General features: G+C 35.0%; 1 protein-coding gene across 3 annotated transcripts in view; it reads right to left on the minus strand.

Moving 5' to 3' along the window:
* The window catches only part of XRN1 (5'-3' exoribonuclease 1), a gene marked incomplete at both ends in the record, with an annotated part of 137,329 nt that overhangs the window by 66,276 nt on the left and 57,621 nt on the right, over positions 1 to 13,432 (minus strand). For all 3 annotated transcript variants that reach the window (XM_084232406.1, XM_084232407.1, XM_084232405.1), the window contains 2 exons: positions 7,747 to 7,878; positions 11,456 to 11,559. In XM_084232406.1, the coding sequence (XP_084088532.1) occupies positions 7,747 to 7,878; positions 11,456 to 11,559 (236 nt within the window). The remainder of the gene's footprint in view (positions 1 to 7,746; positions 7,879 to 11,455; positions 11,560 to 13,432) is intronic.

Consider the following 13,432-nt stretch of genomic DNA (forward strand, 5'->3'; position numbering starts at 1 on the left):
CATATGAAAAAATGTTCAACATCACTTGTAATCAGGGAAACGCAAATCAAAACTACAATGAGATACTATCTTACACCATTGAGAATGGCACATATTAAAGAAACTAACTACAACAAATGTTGGCAAGGATGTGGAAAAAAAGGAACTCTCCTGCACTGCTGGTGGGAGTGCAAACTGGTCCAACCACTATGGAGAGCTGTGTGGAGATTCCTCAGTCTGCTAAACATGGAGTTTCCATATGATCCAGCAATTCCACTCCAAAGGACACAGAAACATTAATTCAAAAGGGTACCTTCACCCTTATGTTTATAGCAGCACTATTTACAATAGCTAAGCTATGGAAACAACCCAAATGCCCAAAAATAGATGACTGGATCAAGAAGATGTGGTACATATACACAATGGAATATTACTCAGCAATCAAGAAAGATAAACTCATGCCATATGCAGCAAAATGGATGGAGCTGGAAGGGATCATGCTCAGTGAAATAAGCCAGAAAGAAAAAGAAAAATACCAGATGGTCTCACTCATAGCAGGAATTTAGAAAACCTAAATAAGGGACCAGGAAAAAGACTAATTAATACAAAGTAAAAATCAAAATCAACAGCAACTATAAATCAGAGACACACTATGGGGGGGAAAGGGAGAAAAGAGCAGGATCAAAACAAGGGTGGTGGGAATTGTATGGGGACTATAACCAAGATGAAAATGCATACATTATACAAAAATGAAAAATGATGTAAAAAATATATAAAATTAAAAAAAAAATAAAAGTATGCTAATTGAAAGAAGCCAGACACAAAAGATCACATATTACATAATTTCATTTATATGAAATTTCCACAACAGGTAAATCCAGAAATCCAGAAAACAGATTATAGTCAAACTCACTAGGGCTTTTCAATCTAAGGTAGTGGTTGGGAAACTATGACCATAGGCCAAATCAGGCTACTGTTTTTGTAAATGAATGATAATACATTATAGCTAATCAGATTTATTCTAAGAAACTAAGGAGTATAGTAATATTTGATTGTCAATCAACGTAATTTAACAGGTTATCAGGAAAAAAATATAATATTATCCTGACAGATGCAGAAAAATATTTGATAAAATCAGTAATAATCTATTCATGACAAAAACCCTTAACTAGGAATAGAATTTTCTTAATCTGATAAAGTATACTGATTTTTAAAAATCTACAGCAATCATATTTAATGGTGAAACATTTAAAGTTTTTACCTGAAATTGAGGGTGACACTATATATCAGTAAGAAAAATTACAAGTGAAGAAGGAAAAGGTAATCAATTTAAAAAATACTTGAACAGTCATTTCACAAAAGAGCATATTCAAATGACCAACAGATCCGAAACGATGTTCAACTTCATTAGTCATCAAGGATGTGCAATTTAAACCAAAATGAGATATGACTAGACTAGAATGGCTAAAGTGGCAGAGACAAAGTGAGCATTGATGAGCACAGCAAAGGAAATTTTTATAAACAACTGATGGAATGTAAATTAATACAGTCACTTTGCAAATATTTTTGGAGTGTCTACTAAAACTGAAAGTAGGGCCTCCCTAGTGGCGCAGCGGTTGAGTGCTGGGTTGCGAAGCTGCCCGCAGCCTCTGCAGCACCGGTTCGATCCCAGGCCGCCAGGAGAGGGTCCCACCTGGCGTGGCAGACCTCTCTTGCTGCCCACTGCTCCCCTCAGCAGTGTACTTCGTCAAGTCTGCCTGTTCTGTTCCACACTCTGTCTCTGATGAATCCTCTTACCCTCCCACGCTTCTGACTGTACCCAGTGCTTGTATAAATAATTAAAAATTCTTAAAAAAAAAATTAAACCGAAAGTAAACACATCCTATGAAGCACTAATTCCACTCTTAGATATGTATCTAACAGAAATGCATACATATTCAGTCACCAAAAGTAACTCAAATGTCCATCTAGAAAGGAAAGAATAAAGTATGCTAAATTCATACAACATAATGCTATCATTAGAGAAAACAAAGTGTAACAACATGTAATGAGGGAATTAGGACCACAGCATTACAAAGTCAAAGAAGTCATGTTCAAGAAGGATATACTCTATATCACTTAACTCCCATAAAGTTCAAAAGTAGGAAAAACTAATCTCTAGGGTTATAAATAAAAAGATTTACCTTGTAGGAGAGGAACAGTGAATGATAATTGCTGGAAGGGGGGTACAAGGGGTTTTCTTGGATAATGGTAATTCTCTTGTTGGTTGTATTTCTTATATACTGGTTATGTGTGTGAATATTTGTCAAGTAATACACTTATGGCTTATACATTTTTTTCTGTATGTATATTTTAATAAAAACTACAATTAAAACTAGAGAAACAAAAATGATTGTTTAGGACAATACTTTTAAATTTTTGAGTGGCAGGGAGATTTTTCTTTATTTACTTTTGCTCTTTGTAAATATATTGCTGTGGAGTCAGTGTTGCAGTCTATATAATTTTAAAATTTTTTGCATTTTCTTAGTAGCCTTCATGAAAGGGTTTATTTTCTATGTGGGGTGCAGAATTTCATCTATAACTATTAAGTCAAATAATTATATTGTTTAGATTCTATTTTTACACACTTGCAGAAAGGCAAGTCTCTCCAAATATAGTATTCCTTAATTTGCTCAGCTTTTTCTGCATTTGTAAGACATCATTGATTGTAAGATATATCATTATTTTATGTACCACTAAGGAAGAAAAAGGAGTCCACCAATTAAGCCACGACATTTAAAAACACAGTCTAAGTTTTGTGTGACTTTTAATTGCAATCCCTGTGTTTTTTTTTAATCAGTCTGCATTTTTCAAGTACATTTGATAATGTGTTCTTTAACGAGGTTGAATAGAACCAAACCTGGATTTTCAAATAGTTGGAATATAAATATAAAAATGTACTTTCTGACAACTACAGATGGTGAGGAACTACTTATACTTCAGGTATTACTAAATTTGGTTTTAGGTATACTTCTAGTCACTTGTCTATGGGATTATGATGGTAGTGACATACCTAAGCGTTTCTGTATTTATTTAACAAGCTATAATTACAGATTTAATGACATAATTTTTTGGGGGGATTGAAAGTTGTTTTTATTTAATATACTGATGGGTTAATATTTGTTTCCTATTGTTTCTAACCATATCAATTTTATCTCATTTTCTATCATTGTCTTTTTTAAAAAAATTATTTATATATATATGTATATATTTTACATCATTGTTCATTAAAAAAAAAATGCCTTTTTTCCCTCAGGTGTAGTCCCCATAAAATTTCCTCCACCAATTCACCCATGCACCATTACCCCTGTACCCTGTGCTCCTCCTTTCCTCCCTCCGATCCTTCTTCCTCCCCCTCCCCTGCAGGATGTCTCTGGTTTAAAATTGTCTGGTTTTGTTTTATTTTGTATTGTTATTATTTTTCCCCTGATGTCTTATTTGGTTTCCCTATATTCTTCCTATAAGTGAAACCATCCAATATTATTCTCTTTCCTTCTGACTTATTTCACTGAGTATGATCCCTTCCAGCTCCATCCATGTTGCTGCGAATGGCATTAGTTTATCTTTTTCAATTGCTGAATAGAATTCCATTGTGTATATGTACCACATCTTCTTGATCCAGTCATCTACTTTTGGGCATTTGGGTTGTCTCCAGGTTTTACCTATTATAGATAGTGCTGCAATAAACATAGGGGTACAGGTGGTCTTTTGAATCAATGTTTTTTTGTTCTTTGGGTAGATCCCTAGGAATGGACTGAGGAACCTCCATACATCTTTCCATAGTGATTGGACCAGTTTGTACTCCCACCAGCAATGTAGGAGAGTTCCTTTTCCACTACATCCTCGCCAACATTTGTTGTTGCTAGTTTTTTGATATGTGCCATTCTTACTGATGTAAGGTGGTATGTCATTGTGGTTTTGATTTTCATTTCCCTGATTATGAGAGATGTGGAATATTTTTTCATATGCCTGTTGGCCATTTGTATTTCCTCTTTGGAGAAGTGTCTTTTAAATTCTTCTGCGCATTTCTTGACTGGATTGTTTACTTTGTTTTTGTTGAGTCACATGGCTCTTTGTATATCTTTGTGATCAGTCCCTTATCAGCTGTATGGTGTGCAAAGATTTTGAGTTGATTTTTGTGCATGGTGAGAGGTAGTAGTCTAGTTTCATTCTTTTGTATGTGGTGATTCAGTTTTCCCAGTACCATTTATTGAATAGACTGTCCTTGTTCCATTGTCCTTGTTCCTTTGCTCTTTTGTCAAAGATTAGTTGTCTGTATACATGAGGGTTTATTTCTGGGTTCTCGATTCGGTTCCATTGGTCTATGTGTGTTTTTGTTCTAGTACTACACTATTTTAATTATTATGGTTTTGTAATCATCAAAACTGCACGGTATTGGAACAAGAACAGACATATAGACCAATGGAATTGAATAAAAAATCCAGAAATAAACCCACAGATTTATGGTCAACCAATCTTTGACAAAGGAGCAAAGAATATGCATTTGGAGCAAAGAAAGTTTGTTCAATAAATGGTGCTGGGAAAACTGGGTCGCTACATGCAAAAGAATGAAGCTTGACCACTACCTCACACCATACACGAAAATCATCTCAAAATGCATTAAAGAACTAGACATAAGACCTGAAACCATAAAATACATAGAAGGAAATATAGGAGAAACACTACATGATATGCACATCAAAGACATCTTTACAGACACATCACCCAAAGCAGTGATAGTGAAGGCAAAGATCAACAGCTGGGACTACATCAAATTAAAGAGCTTCTGCACAGCAAAGAGACAATAACCAAACAAAGAGAAACCCCACCAACTAGAAGAACATTTTTGCACACAACACTAATGATAAAGGACTGATCACAAAAATCTGCAAAGAGCTGATGAGACACAACAAAAACAAAGAAAATAATCCTGTCAAAAAATGGGCAGAAGAGCTAAAAAGAAACTTCTCCAAAGAGGAAATGCAAATGGCCAACAGGCATATGAAAAAATGTTCAACATCACTTGTAACCAGGGAAATGCAAATCAAAACTACCATGAGATACCATCTTACACCAGTGAGAATGGCACATATTAAAAAAACTAGCAACAACAAATGTTGGCAAGGTTGTGGAGAAAAAGGAACTCTCCTGCACCGTTGGTGGGTGTGCAAACTGGTCCAACCACTATGGAGAGCTGTGTGGAGATTTCTGGACCTACTAAACATAGAGCTTCCATATGATCCAGCAATTCCACTCCTAGGTATTTACCCAAAGGACACAGAAACATCAATTCCAAAGAGCACCTGCACCCCTATGTTTAAGCAGCTAAGCTTTGGAAACAACCCAAATGCCCAAAAATAGATGACTGGGTCAAGAAGATGTGGTACATATGCACCATGGAATATTACTCAGCATTCAAAAAAGATGAACACATGCAATTTGCAGCAACATGGATGGCGCTGGAAGGGATCATGCTCAGCGAAATAAGTCAGAAAGAAAAAGAAAAATACCGGATGGTCTCACTCATAGCAGGAATCTAGAAAACTTAAATAAGGGACCACGAAAAATAATAACTATAAGAAAGAAAATATCAAAATCAACAAACAACTATGAACCAGAGACACTCTATGGGGGCTGGGGGAGGGGGAGGAGGGATTGGGGTCAAAATAAGGGGGTTGTAATTGTATGGGGAATATAAAAATAAAATTTAAATTAAATAAATTATTATGACTTTGTAGTATAGTTTGAAGGATGGAAATGTGATACTTCCATTCTCCTTTGTTTTCATCAGTAAACATGATGAGTTTCATCAGTATTCTATTTCTTTGAAGAACGTCATTGAGATTTTTATTCAAATAGCATTGAATCTGTAAATTACTTTTTGTGGGATGGCCATTTTAATAATGTTAATTCTTCCAATCCATGAGCAGGGGATGTAATGACATAATTCTTTGATCATGATACTGTCATCTTATTTCTCTTTTTAGGTTTTCTAAACTATGTTTTATTTTGCCTTTCTATCTGACTTCTGTTTTTTCACTTGTTTTTTTTCTCCAGTCATTTGCAACTTAGAAATTTTGGTTACATTTTCTATTAAGGGCTACTTTTGAATTAAATAAAAAATATTTTATATTTCTCTGATTTTCTAAATTATAAACAAATATCTTTTAACTTTCTCTTGGTAAAATGAGTTAATACTTAATAATTAATTCTACATATTAACAGTTACACTGTTTTTCACAACTGAAAATAATGTTTTATGTTGATCCATCTCTTGTTTTGAGGGAGATCGTGTTTGAGATCTCCTCCACATTATCCTCTAAGCTTACCATCTTCTCCATAATATCTCTAAAGTAATCCTTTGCATTTTTCTTCCCCATCCTTTAATTCCCAAACCTTTACTCCATCAATATATATCAATATCCTCAATCTCCATAACCTAAGGTACCACTACTTCTTATGTAGCCCACATAAGCAATAGTTTTTTGTGTTCATACCACATACTTTAGGGCTGAGTGTGTTGGTAATTCTTCATATCATCCATTGTGACATCCAAATCCCTAGTTCTAAACTACTCTACTCTTATATTTTACCCTTACATCTACCATTATCCAGAATGACCACAACATGTACCTATATGATCTACCTAAGAACAAGTACCTCAGTTTCACAACTTTCTTGTATTCAATAACCTTCTCCATTCACTTCAGGCAGCTATTCCCATGGCTATGATTTGGATGTTAACATTATCCATAACATTTCCACCTCCTAAACCACTAATTTAAATATCTCATTACCTAAAAACTTCTCTTTTCAAATTGCTTGTTCAACCATTTTGTTCCTTATCATAGTTTAACTCCATTGAGATCTCTAGTTCACTGACCCTTTTACTACCTTCTCTCAAACTATTAATCTTCTACTTTCTTCACTTGTCTTTATAATCCACTGTATACCATTTCAGTGGCATTCCTGTTACCATCCTAAATTATCTTGCCTCTTTATCTTTTCATTGTACTTACCCAGCAGAATCCAGTGTTACTTAAATTCAACTTTATCTAGTTTTTCTAGGACTATGAGTGATCAACTGAGCTCTACTACCAAAAGACAGGTTAGAATGCTACAAATTTATGACCTTTAACTTCAAAAAAGGATGTTAATACTGCCTATAATTCTACCATGTTTTTCTGTTCGATTGATACTCTTACATAGTCTCCAAGAACTATTTTCAAACCTCCTCTACTTTATTCAAACCAAAGACAAAAATCCCTTTCTCTCCTACTATCCTCAATAGCTACACTCAGTATCTACTTTGCAAAAAAAATAGAAGGTAACAATTAAGAGCTGCTCATCTTCTCCATTTCAAATCCATAAGCTAAGTGATAGCTGTATTTCATGTTGTTAAAATAGAGGCACTATCTTCATAAAGAACCCATGTCATCCATCTTAAAATTTATTTAAGTGTTATTCGTAGTATTAAGTGATTTTGTTTTCATTTTCCCCCCAAACTTCATGAAGCATTCTAGTGACAAATAGGGCAAGGCTGTAACTGTTGCTAATCAGATATTATTTTAAATTAGAACTCATCAGTTTCTTTAGAGTATAAAATGAAGATGTAGTCAGTATTCAGGATGACTACTATATTAAATGGAAAAAAGTCAGAGAGGATAAAATAAGGACATTACATCAGATTCTAGCTCTATGATGTGAAATACTTTTTATGACACTCACTATTCTGAGATTCCTTGCACTTCTTTTGCCCAGTTCGATTGTTCCTTGTCTCCAAGGTGGACCACTTTGGATGGTGGGGCTGTTCTTCCCAAATAAAGCTTCTGTGTTCCTGGAGGTTCTTCTAAGTAAAACCTTAAAAATTAAATTAAAAAATTACATTATTCCCAATTTGTAAGCTAATGCAGAATTACAGCAGTGTGAGACTTAAAAGTGAAAAAGTTTATACATAGCGTAATAGCAAAAAATAAATTGATAAATAAATGCCCCTCCCCAAAAAACAAAATATAAATTTTAGTATAAGGACTTTATAAATGTCTCATCAAAATTTAAAAACAAAAAGTATTCTTGCCAAACTTGAATCTAATCAAGTTTGACTGATTAGATTTGAATCTAATCACTATATATAACAGTTTCATTTTGTAGGAAATATGTGGGATGGAGTACCAAGTTACAAGACATAAAAAGGAAACAAGTAAATTCAGAATTCTACAAAATGTGTGGCCTAGACTCTTCAAGAAAAAATGCTGGGGAGTATATTCAGCAAGATCTTAGGATATAAAATCAACATATAGAAAACAATTGTATTTTTATTTACTAGCAGGGGAAGTTGAAATTTAAAACAGTATCAACTATAGTTGCTCCAAAAAATTGTAAATATTTAGGTATAAATCTAACAAAACACGGGGCCTCCCTAGTGGCACAGGGGTTAAAGTCTCAGAGCTATAAAGCTACCACGAGCCACTGCAGCATGAGTTGGATCACTGTCCAGAGAGCTAAACCATATGGTGCTGCAGACCTCCCCTGTTTCGCCTGCTGCTCCCCTTAACAGTGTATTTCAGTAGATTTGCCTGTTTTGATGCCCACTCTGTCTCTGATGAATCCTCTCACACCTCTGGCCTACACCCCAGTTCTTGTACACATAAATAAAAATCTTTAAAAAAAAAAAACTAACAAAATATGTATAGGATCTGTATGCAGAAAAAATAATTGGCTGATGAAACAAATTAAAGATTCAATATAGCAGAGTCTTCAAATCTTCCTGATATAGTCTGCAGATATAAAGACTATTTTATTCTAAAATTTTATTCTAAAATTTATATGGAAAGGGAAGTTACCAGAAATAACTAACACAATTTTGAAAAAAAAAATAGGGTGGAAGGAATCACTGTATTCATGTTAAAAATTACAAACAACTACAGTAAAAGAGAACATACACTGGCATTAAGAAAGGACCTAGAGATAAATGGAATAGAATAAAGAACCCAGAGATGGACCACACAAATATGTTCAACTAATGTTTGACAGAGATGGAAACTCCATCTAATGGAAGGACAGTCTTTTCAATAAATGGGGTGGGAGACCAAAATTGAATATTAATAGTAAATATGTGAACCTTGACTTAAACTTCATACCTTTCATAAAAGCTAATTAAAACCACACCAGAATGGGGGGATCCTATACATCTAATACACAAACAATGATGTAAACCAATATTACCTCAAAAAAAAAAAAAAAGATCATGCAAAAATGTAAAAGAAGGAAAAACTACAAAACTTTTGTCAGTAAATATATAAGAAAAGTTTCAGGTTCTTGGTCTATGTATATTATTATGCCATATGCAAATACTGAGTTTCATTTCTTTCACAATTTGAATTCCTTTTTTTTTTTTTAATAGAGGCATGTTTTATTTATTCATTTGTTTGTTTTGTTTATACATGCACTGGGTACAGTCAGAAGCGCGGGAGGGTGAGAGAATTCACCAGAGCCAGAGCAGGGAGCAGAGCAGGCAGAAGGACCGAAGTACACTGCTGAGGGGAGCAGCGGGTGGCTGGAGATGTCTGCGCGCCATGTGGGACCCTCCTCCGGTGGCCCGGGAGCCAGCCGGGGATCGAACCGGCGCCGCAGAGGCAGCGGGCACCTTCGCAACCCAGGGCTCAACCGCTGCGCCACCAGGGAGGCCCACCGGGGAGGCCCACCGGGGAGGCCCCAATTTGAATTCCCTTTAAATCTTTCTCTTGCCTAATAGTACTACCTACATGCAAGCTGACTCTTATCAAATGCTTTCTCTGACCTACTGATATAATCATATAATTTTTATCTATCCTATGGTTGACGTGAATTACACAGCAATTTTTGGATGAGTTCCTGGAATAAATCTCACTTGGTCCTGATAAATAATCCTTTTAATGTATTGTTGAATTTGGTGTAATCCCCATAAATCTCCCATCACCACCTCACCATAGTCCCTTGTGCTCTTCCCCCCCATTTTGACCTCCTCCCTCCCCCTCCCCTGCTATGTCTCAGATTTATAATTTGCCTGCTAGTTTTGTTTTTCCCCTCTGACTCTTTGCTTGGTTTCCCTATATTCCTCCTACAAGTGAAGGTTTTCTGAGATTTTGTCAAGGATTTTGGTATCTATGTTCATCAGGGATATTGGTTTTCTTTTTTTGATATGTATTTGTCTGCTTTTCATATCAGAATAATGCTGGCTTCATAAAATGTGTTTGGAAGCATTCCCTCTTCCTCAATTTTTGGAGTCAAATGCTCTGCCCCTGAGCTATACCCCCTCTTCCTCAATTTTTGGTAAGAGTTTGCAAGGACAGATATTAGTTTGTCTTTGAAAATTTGGTAGAACTCACTAGTAAAATGGTCTGGTGGTAGGTATTTGCTTTTTGGGAGACTTTTGATTTTTATTTCAAATTTCTTTTGTAATTTGTCCATATAGTTTTTTTATTTTTCTCCTATTTAGTCTCAGAAGGTTGTATGCTTGTAAAAATTTGTCTATTTTTTCTGTTATCCAATTTATCAGCATATAGACTGTTCAGGGTAGTGTCTTATGATTCTCTGCTGCAACTTCTCTTTTTTTTTTTTAAAGATTTATTTATTTGTTTATACAAGCACTGGGCACAGTCAGAAGCACGGGAGGGTGAGAGAATTCAGCAGAGCCAGAGGGGAGAAGAGAACAGGCAGACTGAGGAAGTACACTGCTGAGGGGAGCAGCTGCAGTGGCAGGAGAGGTCTGCGCGCCATGTGGGACCCTCGCCTGGTGGCCGGGGATTGAACCGGCGCTGCAGAGGCTGCGGGCAGCTTCGCAACCCAGCGCTCAACCGCTGCGCCATCGGGGAGGCCCTGCAACTTCTCTTTTGTTTCTGATTATATTCATTAGAGTCCGCTCCCTTGTTTTGGTAAGACTACCTTGAGGTTTGTTTATTTTTTTTGAAGAACCAGCTTTTGGGTTCAGTTATCTTTTGGACAGTCTTCTGATTCTATTTAATTTATTTCTGCTATAATTTGTGTTATTTCCTTTTTAAAAATAGAAGCTAAATTAAAATTAATGTACAATTTAAATGAAATTTTGCGAGGGTATGATAAAGTTACATTTATTTATATGTTGTTTTTGTCAGAAAGGGAAATATATTTGCTAAATAATATTATAAGTGGTGGAAAACAATTAGGACAGGTAACTTTGAAGCTATTAAAAGTAAATGAAGGAAAAAGAGGAAAAATAATAAAGGCATCTAAAATAATATCAAGGACTGTTATAATCTATCAATAGTGGTTTTCCTTTAAATGGTGGTTATGGAGTATTTTACTTTTCACTATAGAGTACAAATATTTTTACAATAATAATCAATTTTGAAAAACATCAATAAAAAGGATTAAGTAGCAAAGTAAATATAAGTTAATCATATTATAAATTAAATCTTACTTAGTTTCTCCATCTGATACTCCAACAACTCTAGCTTCTTCAAGATGAGGCCAATTAACAAAGACAGATTTTCCAAGCACTGATGATGCCACATTTTCAACACTCTTAAAATAAAAGCAGAAAAGTTCATCCATATTTTAGGTTCACAAGAAAACTTTACAGAGGAAAAATTAAATAATTTTAAAAAATTGTCTGTGTTTAATATCTATCAAAACCCCACCTTAATTAAAACAGATACATATCACTTGCTTACTAAAGCAATTATTCACTATAGCACCTACTCTTTTCAACCTTACTCCAATGTATTCCAACCACTCAAAATGAGTTACTTTTCTTAATTTATCATTTCTTAATATCTTTATTTCTAACTATGCTTACCTTCCCAGAACACTTTCTAGAATTTCTGTTCTTTTAATTTTTTTTCCTTTACTTTTGTTTTTTAATTTCTAGTTGCTTTTCTTCACCCTTTTATGTCAATGTGTGAAAGTTTACTATGTTTATCTTGCGCTCTGCCAAATTATTAGAGAGGCAATAAGAAATACGATGATACAAGGAAGCTTGCCTCCTTCATTCTTAATATACTAGCAGTTATAAGTAAAAGATAGCTATTGATTTTAATCTTGAATGAAATTATGTGCTGAGAAAAGTTTCAGTAAAATGAAACAATAAAACTGACCTCTGTCCATATACCAATGTTATGAAATGTTCAGCAAGAAGCCTAGGTTGTTAGTTCTGCTGACTACTGAGTGATTATGAGTACGTCCCTTTTCCAATCTCCATTTAAGGTTTTTACTTTGTAAAATTAATGAAAGTTAGATAAGTTGTTTTACAAAATTTCATCCAGATATAAAATTCTATGTTCTACTATTTTCATATCTTGCTTGTATTTTTCATGGAAACTGAGAAAATTAAAATTAGCAGAAATGTCTAGAAAATGGCTATTATCACATTAAATGGTCAAATCATTGCTTTCTATTAGTGAGTATAGAAGAGAATCTAAGAAATCACATCTCAACACTAGACTAAAAGTTAGGAATCATGGGTCCATATTTGCTATTTAGCTCTTTCAACCATGGAAACTTAGACAAATCATTTAATCCCACTAGTCTCAGTTTTCTTATGTGAGAAAGAGCAACTGTATGAACAATGTTTACTTAGGCTTTTTGGGGATAACTTATTTTTATTTATTATACATAGGTATTTCTTAACATAAACCTACAAAACAGAATAATTATGTTGGTAAATAAAACAGGTTTCAACTCTAGAATTTACCTCCCTAAATTATCCTTATTCTATTTCATTCTCCTACTTTTAATTTATTTTTTATTATTTTTTAAATATTTTTATTTATGCATACAAAAGCTGGGGTACAGGCCAGAGGTGTGTGTGTGGGGGGGTGAGAGGATTCACCAGAGACAGAGTGGGGAACAGAACAGGCAGATTGATGGAAGTACACTGCTGAGGGGAGCGGCAGGTGAGTCAGGCGAGGTCTGCTGTGCCATGTGCGTCACCTCCCTGGCCAGCAGGGGATCAAACTTGTGCTGCAGAGGCTGTGGATGACAGTACGGTGCTTAACCCCTTGTGCCCTCAGGGAGGCCCTCATTCTTATTTTTTATTCTAATCTTTTCACTTAAGACCTAGATGAAATCCTTTATTACCTCATGGTTTTGTCATCATAAACATCCCTTCCCACTATAGTGCCTCTAAGATCACCTTTATCCATTAGCTGTATCTCCCATCCTTTAGATGGATTTTGCTTGATGAGCTGCCTCTTTTTCACCTACTGTTATGTTTCTAGCCTTCTTTTCAAAGCCCAGGTCTTACCAAGGGCTAATACTTGCTCTGTTTTCCATCTAAGTCCCAGCCCAATCCTTAAGATTAGACTTGGCCTCCACCAACATATTGGAATGACTTTTGAAAGACCAACAGTGATACTTAAAAGGATAAAAATCACAAACCTGGCCATTTTTTTTTTAA

The sequence above is a fragment of the Talpa europaea genome, assembly GCF_964194135.1.
Source record: "Talpa europaea genome assembly, chromosome: 4".
Taxonomy (NCBI): domain Eukaryota; kingdom Metazoa; phylum Chordata; class Mammalia; order Eulipotyphla; family Talpidae; genus Talpa; species Talpa europaea.